Below are 15,424 nucleotides of genomic sequence, written 5' to 3' on the forward strand. Positions count from 1 at the left end.
GCTCCTTGTTTCTAGATGACTTTCTGTAGAATTTCACTTAGAGTTCTGGCAGAGATGACATGCACATAGTTTAATAAGCCTTTGTAAAATTCATGAAAACAAAAGGTAGGACTTCTTTCCATTTAGTTAAAAGTGTTCAATTAGATGCAGAGAAACATGGTGACACTGATTTCAGGGTCTTAAACTGTATTCATGAAAGTAAACAAGCACATTTCTGATTTAGATGTTGCTGAATTTCTTCTGCGTTCTTTGTGCACCATTCTTTTCTGATATAATGCTCCTGTGTCCTTCCTGTCCAGGTGCAGTGTGAGCAGCCTTACTTCTCAAATATATTTTGTCTTCTATTCAGAATATCTCAGTGTTAGGCAGCTGTTAATGCAAGAATGAATAATTGTAAAGATTACTTCCTCTGTGGTAAGGTATTGCATACTGTCTGTGCTTGCCAATGAAAAGAAAGTGTCGTTCTGGCTGAAGAGTACTGTGTGTATATAAACACAATTTATAATTCCTATAGACCCTTTTCTTCTTTCTTGAAAACAGTGCTGTCCCTTCAAAGGGCTACTCTTCATTACAGCACACATGAGCCAAATTCTTGTCTCTCCGAGGCTGAACATGCACATGAGATGCCTGTGACAGGCTGACAGAGGCAGCAATCTCTGCCTGATCTGCCCCACACACTCTTCAACTTGAGGCATTGCAAGAGGCCATTTCAGCCAATGGTAGAGTTAATCATAATAGAAAATGAAAGTGTACACAGGCTGCCTGTGTGAAAAGGGGTTAATGTGACCAGTCCTATCAGGGGATGATAGTTTACCTTTTCTAAACACTTGTAATTTTACAATTACCCAAAGGTAAAAGTAGAAAAGACAAATAAGAGATGGTGAAAGAACAGTAAGAAAAGAGGAGCTGAAATATACCCCTGCACCCAGCAGTATTAGCAAAGGGTACTTTTAAATGCACATCTCGTATATGCAGAATGAAGGATTCTCAATTGCAGTTAAAAATCTAATGAACTTTGTAAAAACTCTTGATTTCTAGCTTTATGTCTCCATATTCTCTGCAATGGATGCAAAACACTCAATGCCCACATTCTGATTAATGAAATAATATTTGGAATAGGTGAAGAGATCTAATAAATCAGGCATAAAAAAATAAAAGAGCATATATGGTAATATGCTGATCCTTGTAATCTACCAACATTCTTCCTCTAATATTTAAATATAAACTAGAATACTCTACCCGAATTCTTACTTCTAAAATTCTCACTGTTTAGGAAATCTTTAAGGACACTAAGATTTTGATCTTTGTGCATACATGAAAATACTCACATTACAGATTTTGTGTCTAGAGGTGTCCCTCACTTAACTGTTTCTTTTAATAACCATCATCAAATATTCCATCAAGGGATCACACAATTTTTTATTTACAACCAAAGGTATTACTTATCAGAACTAGCAGATGTGGTTGCTTGGTGAGCTACTGCAATTTCATATACAAAAGAGAAAAATATGCCATGCTAATGTTCTGTTTTCACCTTTGGAAAGCTCAGCAAGTCAACTAAATTCTCCGCTTTGAGTGATAAAAGACATTATGCAAAAGACCACTGGAGTTTAAACATATTAAATGCTTTTCCTATGAATGAGTGAAAAAAAAATGATGTGACTTATGAAACACCTGCGTTCTTCTTTATGTTTATATTGCCACTTGGGTCTCCAGTTCCTATTGTGATGGTACAGCTCAAAGTCATTGTAGCAGCATTGATCCAAACACAAAAACAACAGTGAGAGAAAATTCCTTTCAGATACATTTAGCATCTGACATATTCTCTTCATTTGTGCATTAATTGGTAACAGACATTTTTGAGCATCCTGCAACAGGAGGTGATTTGACTTTCACAAATTTCCCTAAGAGCAGAAACATCATCAGGAGCAATTTCAAGGAAATAATTATTGTCTAGACAGATTTATGACTTCTAAAGACCTAATCCAAAGCACATTAATGTCAGTGGAAGGACTCCCATTGACATCAAAGGCCTTTGGATCAATCCCCAACTGCTGTGGGAATGAATTCAGAGCAGTAATGATGGTGGACTAAATGCACACTTGGAGTTGAAATGTTACCACCCAGACTTCTTTATTCCTCAAATCAGATTAAAAAGTAATTTTCTGCCATTTCACAATTACTTCCAGATGCGCGTCATCTCAAATGGCATTTTCTTCCATCTGTATGAATCAAACATGCATAGAGATAGAGAGGTTCTATACTGTCTGAACTAATAACACAAATGAAAACCACAAGGGAAAATAAGGTTGGAATTGATGAAGTTCTTGTTTTAAAAGCGGACTGAGAAACACTGGACTTCATTTATTTTGTCTAACTACTTTGTGATAGAGCTGCCAGGCCCACCACTTCTTTATTTACTGCCACAGTAGATGTCTTCTAATTAAATTTTCAATATTTTTCTCTAGCCCACTAATCAAAACAAAAGAATACACATGAATCAGTGTTAGCCTCAAACTTGGCAGCCTGAGAACTGTCAAAAATGTCAGCTTCATGTACTCTGCTTAATAACAACTCTGCTGTCCCTTCTGTCCTCTTAAATGTATATTTATATGCTAAATAATTTGAAGCATCACTCCTCTCTGACCATGTTAGTCCAGTTTCACTCCCTTAGCAGTTGGTAACATTTTAGACCGTAAAATGCAATGCTGATCTCTTGTGTGAGTGGAAACCCATTTAAAGTTTCACACAGTCAAACTCATCTCCAGGATATGACAGATCAGTCACCAACATCATCTATTACTCTGAAGTGCACACACCTTCTATTTCCTTCAGTTTATCAATACTTTGGTTAGGCAGGTTTGGTTATCATGCATTCATTCTCTTATGTGCATGCTATGAATTACTCAATGGTCTCAATGGTGGAGTCACCATCCCTGGAAACATTCCAAAAACGTGGGTATGGCCCCTGTGGATACGGTTTGGTGGCGAATATGGTGGCTAGGCTGATGGCTGGACTTGGTGATCTTAGGGGTCTTTTCCAGCCTTAACAGTTCTATGATTCCACAGTCGAAATCTGCCTTACTAAGCTAGTATTAGGAAGTTCAAGTCTTTCTTTGGGAAATTAAATATAACAGATATTTTTTAATCAAATAACACATATTTCCTAACTCCGTCTTTCTATTCCTACCGAATATCTCACCTGTTATCTCAGCCTCTGCACTCTTCTCTGCTCTTCAGAAAACAAGATTTTTTTTTTTTATATCTTTCTTCACTTAGTACGTGTGGGAAACCAGATTATTAGTGACTGGGTAATCCTACTATCTAGATTTAAAAATTAACAAGGTATAGAACAATTCAATGTTATTAAGAAAAAAAAATACACTGATCATTGGCTACTAAGAGTTTCAGGATGAGAAGGGGATTCAGCTTAACAGAAGTAGGCAGTATTTGTTAAAAATGTCCAAGGAATTAAAATTGTTCAGTTAATATATTTTCTGGGCTACATCTGTAACTGGAAGTGGTGCTTTGGATATGTTGTACTCACCACCTGTGGTACAAGGAGTTATTTTTAACATTGTTTCAACTTGATTTCCTCAAGAATCAAAGCTTATGTGAACGGACTGTGTACATGTCTGTAACTTTTCATACTCCCTCATAACATCTAATAACTCAGCCTGGCCAATTCACTCCACTGTGCAGAAGGGCAACAGTTAATCATTAAGCTCCCACAAGTGCCATGGAAGTAGGTGCCTAGAAAAAGGGGCAGTCCTGCTGTTAGTCTAATTAAGGGCCGTCAAAGAATCACTGGCATTCATCCTTCAGCGGCAAGTACACAGGAACTTCTCAGGAAGCTGCTTTTTAAACAGGTGCTGCTCCAGTATTTTCTACCATGAAAAATTAACTCAGTGTATTTCAACACACCAGGCACTAGTATGTCTCTCTGTTTACTCAAAAGCATTTTTTCAAGGCACACCAAAAAGGAGCAGCAACATACTTTAGTCATGATTTGGCACCAACTTTTAGATGACCTGACACTTCAGTGCATTTGTTATCAGGAGCACATGACAGCACTGCACCTGGAACATACAGACCAAAAAACTACAAATGCTTCAATTTAAATTTGTTGGCTTTCATTAGTTTAACACCAATAAACAAACTATTCCATTAATTCCCAAAGGCAAAAGGCAGCCTTGGAAATCATATGGGTGAAACCCATAATGCATTAAAATACATGTAAAGCATGCTGCTAGGGAATTGTCCAAAAAAATTTAGTCAGGGATTAATTTCTCCAGCACATTGCTGTCATATTTTTTCCATCTTTATGTCTTATTGGTACAAAACTTCACAGTAGGTAAATCAGATCCTTGAACAAGATAGAAATAAGAAAGTAACTTTGCTGGTAATACTGAACTTCACTACCAAGGAGATTTTGTCTTAATGTGCACCTTTTATGTTGTTCCTCCCTACTTCCTTCCACCACAGCTTTTTGAAATTTTTAATGACTTTTCAACACATTCAAGGCAAAATTGAATTTGGCCACCTCTAGGCTGCTTGAAGTCACAGGAGATGACACAGAACTACACACTGCATTTATAATGGAATACATAGTTTAGACAATTTCCCAGATTTTAAACAGGTATGTTCGCTTTACTGGACTGCATTAGGTAAGGCGAGACACTCCCTTTTTCCCTATGAAAATATCACAAATGTAACCAGACATCTCCTACACCAACAATTCAATGTGATCTTACACACTACAGCAACTCAAACAAACAAATCAACAAACAAATCAGGGTAACCAGATGAGCATATACATAGACCAGTACTTAAAAGTATACTTAAGTATACTTTTCTTTGAATACAACATACCATGGTATTACTATTATGATGAAAACATGGGGGAAAAAATCAGTATGAACTTTGAAAAAATACTTTAGAATACCAGTATAATTCATTTGAGAAATGTGAATGTACATAATGTGTACACAATGGACACAATATGACTCTGAAATGATGATTCCTTATTAAATACATTCCTGCAGAGGAAGAGAAAGCATTTGTTCCTAATGTTGCCTCCCCCCCTCACGGCCAGCAATTAAAATAAGTCAGAGAAAACTCTTTGGTTTTTAGGTCCACTTTCAAGGAATTTAGCACTGATATATCAGGCAACTCAGTTACTTCAGGAAAACGCCTTCAATCAGAGTGTCAACGGCAATATATAAGGCACAAAGGTAAGAAACCTCATACTTATTTTGCCTTTCTTTCAGACTACAGCCATCAGGGGGAATGTGGCTGTTGCAGCAGAGGAAGGAAGGTGTACAAGCAACCACCAAGAGGTCTCTTGCTACCACGAACATTGCTTTGAGAGTGGGGTAATGCATGTGGTTAAGCAAAAAATAATTTCCTCATATGACAGGTGAATTCCCTTCCTGTTTTATTATTACTATCCAGAAAATTTATGATGAGAGAGACCATTGTTTTCCTCTTCCACAGTCCTGCAATACTTTAAGTTATTTCTGAGCCTTTCAAAACTTTCCCTAGACCCAAATACTACATGCTTGTGGTACATAAATATTTGCTTATGCAAATATATTTTAATTCAAACATTTAATATTGCCAGGTAAACATAAGAAACATAATGCTGATATACTTTTTACAACAGACTTAGCTCATGGTTTTAATTTCCAGTTTATATTAGCTTACCTCGATGAAAATGCTAACACATCTTAAGAAGTACATTTTTTTTCCGATTTCTCAAGAAACACTTGATTGCTACTATCTCATTAGAGACATCACCTTTTCATTTCAACAAGATTTAAATTGAGGGAAGTTATTGAAAAAAATGGGGCTGATGTGCCTCTGCAGTACTTTAATACCTGATTCCTCGTATCTAAAGTTGTTTTCATGCTGAATATCAATATGCAATTAGAAAGAGACAACGTAAGTGCTGGGCCTCTGCAGAAGACTCTTTGGGCATTTGTAAGCTCCTTGCTTGTTTAGCTGCCAGAGTCTATCAAACAACTCTCATGTCGGCACAATCAAGCCACCAAAACAAATGGCTATAAATACAGCCAAAGCAAGAGATAACAATAAACAGAACAACTAAGTCCTCTTTTGAAGATGAAACAACGTTTTTGAGTGAGCAGTATGTGATTAACCTGCTGTATATGGGGTCAACATGATTTATTCTCCCAGCTATGCAGTCAGCCTTAGTCCTGCAACTCACTGTCAGAGAGAAGCTTTGCTCAAATCAACCCTCCCCGACGTCTCGCTAACACTGGAGCTCCTACTTAGGAAAATTAACTGTCATGTCCTTCATTCAAATCATTTCCACCCCTGCTTGAAAATAATTGTTAGTCTAACAGACAGTTTGCCCATGTGCACTTTCTTCTCTCCTGTCCATCTATCTGCTGCCTGCAATGCTACAGCACTCTAAAAGTAGATCTTGAAAGCCATAGACAGAAAGGAGGAATAAAGAGGCGTCCTTATTTTATCGAAATTCTGTGTATTGCTAGAACAGTACTCTCTTGGCTCAAAACCAAAGAATAAAAAGCAGCAGACCATTACATTTTAACACAATTGAGTGCTTCAAAATAGAGGGATAGTACTGGCTTTGCTTTGAACCTTTAATAGCAGCACCACGATTCATTTAAAAAGCTACCTTGTGTGTGGGGACAAACCTCTTACCTTTTGTAGCTATTCGAACACACTGAGTTTTGGTTTCCTGTTAAGGAAAGAAAAGTAAAGAAAACAGTCAGATCAAGGGCTTTTTCTTGCCCTCCCCACTCCATAAATTCACCTTCTTAGATCTACTGGTCAGCTGGTACAACCCAATGAGTTGGCTCAGGGCTCTAGGCTTAGCAGGGGTGGAGGCTGGGGAATTTTGTCTTGATTGGACTGCACTATCCAGGATAATAATGGGGAGAAAAGGTACAGGACAGCCCAAATATAACAAAATTTCAGGTTATTAAAATCAAATGGAAATCATGCCACAAGAATACAAAGAGACGATGCAGCAGGAGGAAAAGGGAGGAGTGGTGCTTCTATTTATGTCACAGCACAAAAATCCAGAGCTTGCGTTGACCTGAAACAGCACTGGGCAGCAAAGAAGATACATTTGCTCAGCACTGTCTCCAAAATTATGTCTTGCTACATCCTGACCCTCTTAAAGAGTCACCTGAAGCACACGAGCAACATGCTCCCTCATGCTTCTGGGTGAGGAATAAGCACAGATGCAGCTCAGCTATCCCTCCACATATGTTAATCTACAACCTATACTGTCTGCCCAGGAGACAGTGATTTGACAGCAATGTGCTTCAGAAGATGTGCTGCACGTGAAAAGACAATCTCTGAGTAATTTACTACTCTCTCCCCTCAGAAGTTTGGCCAGCAATTAAAACAAATGAACAGAGAAATTACTTGGTTGTGCACAGTTTGGACAACTTGAACTGACAAGGGTCAATCATAAATGGGGTTTCTGACCTTACTGTACAATGTGCAGTCATTTTAAAGGAAAACATACTGAAATAGCACAAAGTTGTGTGAGCATTAGGTATTAGATCACTCTAAACAATATTAGCATGTAATTTGAAAATATAATAATGACAGTTTTACTCCATAAAATATGCTTACTCTAGTCCTCCATCCCTCAGCATTCCATCCCCGAATACATCCCCTGGCATCTGTCTCCTCTTCAAGATTCAAAAGCAGCAGGTAAAATACATAGATGCCAGTTTGTAAACACAGCTTGTAAAGAGCTAGCAAAACTCTAAGTTGAGGCACTGTAGGTGCTCAATAAGGACAATTTTTCAATCAAAATGAAAGGCCCACAAAGTTTACTAACGTAATCTTACCCATTCTCCCTAGTTACTGGATTTACTTTGTTTCTGTGCAATATGTCTGCGAGGATCACAGAGTAACCTCCTCTCAACCCTACCATATACTTCAGAGCCTACTTTACTTCCCTCTGCCTATTTTGGTGATCCCACTGGTTTACAGCAAAGCATCTGTTTAAATATTCTGCAGTTCAGATGTTATCTTACAACTACTAGATCTCTGTTCTAGCAGAATGTACTGCAGTTCCCTTCAAAACCTCCCCCTAAATCCTTGTAGGAACAAAAATTTGATCCAAAGTTTCAAACATAACAAAGAAACCAGTTTTAGGATTAAAATCTCTCACAAACTGAAATCAAGTTTAAGCAAAAAATACTGTGTTCTCTCGTTTTCTACTTATCTGTCAAAATGTAAAAGCCAAAATAAATATCTAAATATATTTTGTACTTTCATTTTACTTTTCCCTCCTTTTTTTTTTTTACCTGAGGGAATGAAACTTTCTTTACAATGCAGTCTACTGAAAATCCACAAAAACAAAGGGAATTATTTTTAGCAGGTGAGGGAAATATGGATTGGTGTCTAGCAGTCACCTTTTATTTTGCTTTGTTTACTTCATATAGGTCTTTAAATAAGAACAGAAAAGAGGGAATGGTCTACTGAATGAGAAAAAAAGGTCCAGTTTTCAAACACATTTTTACCCATTCTGACTTGATGCATATCCAATTTTCATAATCATTGGTAAAGGTTGAGATTTCCTTCAAAAGACTCCAAGGCTTTGCCTGTTAGCAAGGATTTGTTTAGTCACCAGAGTGACCCAAGCATAAGGAAGAGTAAGCACTGCTTCTGCTCCTTTCCAGTGGTTCTGGTGGATATCTGTGATTATCAGTCTAGCCTTTCTAGCTCCTGTTTTAACTGCCTGTACACTTCAGTTTTCTAAACTATATATCCAAATATTAAATTTTAAATACCTAAAGCTTCTCTGTCTACCATATTTTTCCTTCTCACCAATCCTTTTCCTCTCCCTCATTTTTCATTTACAAGAGGAAAAACCATTCAAAAGCAACAGCCTGGGGCTTGCAGAGCCACAGTTCTTTGCACCTGGAACCTCGGAACCTCTCTGCCTGACACTTCTCCTCCTTCCATATGCACACAGAGCCAGTAGCAGCACTCAACAGCAGAGTTAAAAAGAAACACCAAGGAGGTAATCAAGGTGAATGATAGCCATAATTCTGCTGCACAGCAGTGCTGCAAACTGATGTACACTTTCTCAGAAAGACTCTCGAACTCATGGTGGGCCAGCAGTTACTTTTGCTCAAGAAAATGTTTACTTTTTATTTGATGTCCAGTGTGAGAGTCTTAAAATGTTTGCAATGTTTTACTAGCCCACTGAGCAGCTCCCATTCTCTTTATCCTGCAGTAATTTAATCTTCTGAAGAGTGCAGGTACTGAGAATTGGGGAAAGCACTGCAGATGTTATTTACTGAGGAGACAGTCACAGTCCTGAAATTACTTCCCTCAGACAATTACTATGAGGTGCATTAAACTCTCATCTAGTAGCAGTTTCTATGACACGAGGCTGATGTGAAATGTGAATGGCACACTGCCATGCTGTCACAGCACCAAGGGGATTTCAGCCATGCCACTGCCAGCACCTCCCACGTCCGACTCCAGCAGTCCTAGCTATCACCACAGGCATGTCTTTGCCTCCTTGCAGGAGAAAGGTGTTGTCAGCACTTGCCTTCTCCACGCTGCTCATGGCCTGGAAGTAGATGTTGTAGCCTTTCCGAGGAGCCAGCGGCGGGTTCCAGAAACCTTGGTACGTCCTGTTGTCACCCACAGTAAAGGGGGCTGGCTCTGGCAGATTTCCTGGGGGCAGCTGAGCAGCAAAGTAATATGGTGAGCCTCCACTAAGGGCAGTCTGATAGGTGACAGGGATTTGGTAGCACTCCATGGCACCAGTTTCTCGCTTTGTTCGATGCGGGTGCAGCTCTTCAACAACAATCTGGTAGGCACTGGTGAGACAGAGGAAAAAATGACAAGACAGGAGATGGATGCAGAGAAGAAACAAAGGCTGGAAATACAGCAAAGATATTTATTTCAGCTGTTGGAAAGAAGCAGCATCCTTTTTTTTTTTGTCATGAAAAACAACAATAGAAATCCATACATGACCTCTTATTATTTCTTTCCTTAAAACCTTTTTTTTTTTTTAAGAAACAGGGGAAAAAAATGTGTTAAACTACAACAGATTAAACTCTTGGCTGATTGGAAGCAATCTGAAGTTAGCATTCTCCTTTGAAACAGTATTAGAGAAAGCTGAGCTTCAAGACCCAACATAATGGCTGCCTCCAGGCTGTGCTTGAAGCACCAATTTGCAGTTGTCATATCATTAGAGACAGAATGTGCTGACAGGCTTCTCCACCTCTTGACCTTGCTGTGGCTTCTATCTTGGCTCAGAGCTATGCAGATCTAAAGTACAAGTGACATGCTGTAATTCAAGCACAGATGGACAGAAATCTGTCCATTCCACTGAAATAGACTGCCTCATTCCTTTACAGTTGTCAGTGATAAAATGTTATGAATTGCTGAAGCTGAGAGTATTCAGCCCATGAAAACACTACCTCAACCTTCCAATACCTCTGTTGAAATGGATCATAGCTTGGTCACTTTTCAAAATCACCTGCCCAAAATAGAACAGGTAATTATAATTCTTCTTTCTTCTTTAGAGGAACTACCTAACTGCAGGATGTTACCAGCTCATTATCAGCTTCCTCTGCTTTTCAGAAGTACAGAATTTACATAGTGAGAGCAGAAGGCAATCCTTCATTTTATAAGAAAAAAAGGAGGTTTGGGGATTTTAAGGCATGTAGACAAGAAACCTGAAGCTTTTGAATTAAACTGGCAGACTTGTCTGTCTTGGGTTTGTTATAAAGCTTTCTAAACTGAAAAGGTAAAACTGAACCAAGTCCTCAAAGTGTCACTGCATTGCTGCAAGGACTCTGAAGGCAAAGACAGTCCTCCTCCTTTCAGAATTTGTGCAGCAGCATTAAATTATTTTGTCAATTTTCTCTGCTACTGCTGCCCAGAAAACCCAATAACTGCAGTGGCAGAGATAAAGTATGATACTGGAGAATGGAAGAAAGAGAAGAAGTAAAATAGGAAATTAGTTTCAAGTCTTTCCTAAGCTGAAAGAAGATGTTAGCATCCCCTTTTCCTAGCATGTAAAAATTAAGGCAGGAACCCCTCTTTCTTCCATTTCAATGTGCCCAAGAAAGTAATCTCAGTTTTGAAAGTCCAGGTAGAAAGAAGAATGTAAAAAGAAAAAAAAAAGTTAGACCTGGGGATATTTATTTCTCATAAACTGACCATGAACTGAGCTCAGTTATACATCACCTTCTGTGATAAACTCCATGTATTAACCATCTCCAGTTAGTGGGGACTGTACCAACAAATCACTTACACAAAAGCCCTGTATATCCAGCATATTTCTTTATGCCTCAAAATAAATGTATTAGCAAAAAACCCCAAAAGCATTGATATTTTAAAAACTAGACAGGAGAAAAAATATTTTTTAAATTTTTATTTATAATGTTCCAAGGTAAGAAATGACTACTGGTATTCATTCCCTCCCTGGCCTGGCCCTGGACTCAGGCAGGATAAAAACACGGTTTCAGAATTGGGCAGACAACCAGCTGGAGATCCCTGGGACACAAACACCACGTCTCTGCTGCCTGAATTCTGCAGTCTTCTCTCATCAGCTGCCAGTGGTCTGGGACAGACACAAATTCTGCTCTCAGAAGTGACAGAAGAGCAGGAAACTTGTCTGTGACACCCAGGGAGCTTCAAAGGAGAAAGCCAGCAGGGACAGGGGAAGGACAGCGCAATGCCTGCATGTGACAGAGGCAACAGTCCCCTGGAACAGCCTGGTTTGTCACACAGCTCCGAAAATGAGACACACCACAGTTACCAAATCAACCCCTCTTTCCCCATCCATTTTACAGAATAAGGGATAAATGGGGTATTTTCATTTCAAGGCACATTTCCTTTTTAAGGGTCAAGTCTCTTTGGAGACCAAAACAAAAAATCAAAGATGAAGGGCATGAGAATCAAACTGGTTAAAAGCCTCTTTTTATAGCATTCTTTAAAAGAACACTGATTTTTGGATGGGATATAAAAGGTATGGCAAAATTTTAAGCATGAGACCACAATAAAATGTGAAAGTTCTGAAAAACTTTCAAATAAATTAACTTATATAAAACATATTCCAAAAGTGCTTTTTGTACCCCTACATACGAAAATCTACAATATGTGGAAAATAAGACACAGATATTGACTATATGACTACATATTGTAGTCATCTATACTTAGTAAATGACAGAAACTGTTTTAAGTCTCCAAAAAAGCTTTATTTTTAATTTTTTAAAAAATGTAGTTTCACTAAGTACATTTAAATAAAGGATTTGCCTATCCTCTTTAGATAGGTGATCTGACAGTATTTTTCATGCAGCATTATGGGTTAACAAGACATGGAGGAATACAGTCATTTACCGCTGGGCCCTTTGTGATACCATCTGTTTAAAGCCATTTACAAAACACTGCAGTGGCTCCAGAGCAGCACTGTTAGTCTGTGGACATAACAATGTTCGGAAAGGACACCCTGCTGTCACATGTAACAAGTCAAAGCTAAATTTGCAACTTGAAAAGTGGGGTGTTCACTGGCTGCAAATGTGTTTTGATATCAGGCATTAGTGAAAATTTAACTATGTACTCTGCTTATCCCCGTGTCTTTACATACAACTAATCCTTGCTTCAATTATCTTAGGTTTTCTATACTTTTTTTTGGGTTTTTTTTTGTGCTGGTGAGAATTCAGTTATTGAGAGAGCTTTTTTTGTGACAGGAGCTAAGGGAATTCCTACAATAGCATTTTTCCATACAGCAAAGAAGGATTAAAATAGAGAAATAAAAAGAGAGGAGTGGAAAGCTTAGATGACAATATTCCTTCTTCTTGATGGCTAAAATAAATTCTGAGCTATTCTGAAGAGTAATAAAACTTTCAGAACCTGCTACATAAGTCATCAGGATCATAAAGGCTGAACAGTTGTCTGAGACAGCCAGGTAAGCAGAGAAATTTTGAGGATACAGAAGCTGAAGAGCTCCTCAGCTGAAATTTTCCATAAAAGAATTATTTCTCATGACAAAACCTTTTTTTTTTTTTAAGAAAACCCATACAGTACCTTGCTATTGACCAAGACAAGTGCAAACAGGTGAAGGAGGTCTCTGACGACATCTTCCTTTTTATCCCTGCCTGAAAATTCAGGTTCCCAAAGAGATATGACAGTGGTGAATGTTGTTCTTACTTTAGCCCTATTCTGACTAGACTTTAAATACCTGCTAGACATTTCTTTCTATGTGTCTAGTGGAGATACATCTTCCTCTCCTTTGACAAGCACCAGACTGACTGACGAGCCCAAGTTTCAGCCCCAGCTCTTGGAATTCTAATTGACGATGATTGTTTTAGTTGCTCCCTGCCATGGTCCCCTTAATTAATCTTGCTGCAAAATGAAAACAACCTAATTCTTCTGAAGAGAGTACAAGAAAAGCACTTTAACAATCAAATAAAATAAATTTAATCATTAAAAATTTACTCTGAATCTGATGTACACTCTTTGTAATTCTCATCTGCAGTAGGATTTGAAAAGAAAAAATTGTTTTTCTGGTATTCAGTTAGGAACCTTCAGGAAAAACTACAGCAACAAATCACATCTTCAAATGAATCACCAAAGCACCACTGATTCTACTGACTGGAGTCTCATCCACAAGATTGATGGTGAAACTATACATGCTTCAAAGTGAGCCTGAGCCATCCAGCTTTGTCTGCCTTTGCATTTCTAGTTTGTAATTTTGTTTTAAAACTCCAGGAGGCCATAAAGAATGCTAGGGATTGCACAATAAAACCTGACAGTGAAGGTATGATTAGAGTCATGTTAAAACTGTGACAACTAGGGCAGCCAGGCAGTGTCTTAAAGAAATACAGCACATAGATTATACTTAAGATAAGGAACATCTGCTTGCTGAGGGGCTGTGCTGATGGGGAGGCTATGATGGAAATCTGATCATAGCATTAATCCATTTGTAAAAGCAAAATAGTATCAGACTAAACTTTTTTCTCTTTCCCTATTTTTTTCCTTTTCCTATTATTTTCATTAAAAAAAAAATAACCGACTGATATTAAATGAAATGACCATCCACAGCTATAGAGATAACAGGAGTGGGTAGAAAAAAATTTTCAAAAAGCCAGCTGTATTCCTCAGGGTCAGGTTAAAGAACAGCATCTGAGTCTCTTCTACTCCATCACAGCTGCAGGCACGGTGATCCATTTTTTCCCCACCTACCTAGTAACACTCATTATGGCAGCAATCCAGCTTCTAGAGGAAACAAAATTGCAGTATGGATGGAGTGAAGCTTCACTAAAATATATCATAAAGTTTAGCAAAATGCATTGAATCAATTCAGAATTTCAGTGTGCTACATTTATCTCCCTATTAAGAAGCTGCTGAAAAGTACCTGACTGCAATATGCATAGCTTCAGAAAAGGCAATAACACCATGTCTTCTGCATTCCCCTGGAGAATGCTTCTCATTCCAAATAAGGAATAAAACACCTGGCTGATTTTAAGAATAAAGACCAAGTCTCCAGTTAAGGTAAAGGACTTATTTCCTTGGCCTCTTGATGTTAGAAACTTGAAGTTAGGTTTTAGAAATTAACTCAAGTGGAGAGGGAAGATGGCAGAAAGGAAGGAAGAAGTAGGCTTTTTTGAGAACACAGTCAAACAACAGTTTCTAATACCCTGTGAAACTATCACTACCAAACCATCTATTAATGTTTAGTGCACAGGTCCTTTCTGCCATCTTCATAAGCCACAGTGACAAGCTCATGCCATTGGACTGAGGATGCTGTGAGGAAAGCTGACAGAATAAACGTCAGGTTTACTCTGCAGGTTTACTCTGCAGCAAGTTCCTCGTCTGCAAGTACAGAGCAGAGAAACCAAAACTTCTTGAGCTAGAGTGAGTAATTTTCTAGCCACATGAGTAATTCTCTAGCCACATCCCATCATGCTACCAGCTCACAAAATACCACCCCTCCAAGAGAGAAACCCAGGACCCAAGATTGACCCCCTGAAGATGTGTGGTGGGATTGAAGGTGGAAGTCTGCTGCTGTCAGCACAGGAGTGCCCTGGAGCAGCTGCTGTAAAGAAGATGTGCTCCACTGTCATCAGTGGATGTCAGTGGTGTACAGAAGGCATGCTCTGGGCAAGAATCTGCCTCAGCTCCTCAGGTGGCCAGACACAAGACTGAAAGGATGTGGCATGGATAATGTGAGAGACAGATATCACATTTCCTAAAAGCTTTCATTAGGGACAACACAGGACACTTGGAAGTCTTTAAAAGCACCTACAAAGGCATACAGTGAAGCAAGTTTAAGATTTGGGAGCATTTTCAGACTACAAGTCTGGATTCCATGGTATTAATTTAAAAATACTCCTATTTTAAGAATCCAAGCCCTGTACTGAAAGCAGACCTGTTCCCCAAA

At 38.6% G+C, this 15,424-nt stretch overlaps 1 protein-coding gene across 8 annotated transcripts in view; it reads right to left on the reverse strand.

Moving 5' to 3' along the window:
- The window catches only part of PTPRK (protein tyrosine phosphatase receptor type K), a 380,307-nt gene that overhangs the window by 60,774 nt on the left and 304,109 nt on the right, over nucleotides 1–15,424 (reverse strand). For all 8 annotated transcript variants that reach the window (XM_041469934.1, XM_041469932.1, XM_041469928.1 and 5 more), the window contains exons 12-13: nucleotides 9,575–9,848; nucleotides 6,691–6,727 (exon numbers count right to left, since the gene is read on the reverse strand). In XM_041469934.1, the coding sequence (XP_041325868.1) occupies nucleotides 6,691–6,727; nucleotides 9,575–9,848 (311 nt within the window). The remainder of the gene's footprint in view (nucleotides 1–6,690; nucleotides 6,728–9,574; nucleotides 9,849–15,424) is intronic.

Source organism: Pyrgilauda ruficollis, unplaced genomic scaffold, assembly GCF_017590135.1.
Source record: "Pyrgilauda ruficollis isolate IOZ18807 unplaced genomic scaffold, ASM1759013v1 scaffold24, whole genome shotgun sequence".
Taxonomy (NCBI): domain Eukaryota; kingdom Metazoa; phylum Chordata; class Aves; order Passeriformes; family Passeridae; genus Pyrgilauda; species Pyrgilauda ruficollis.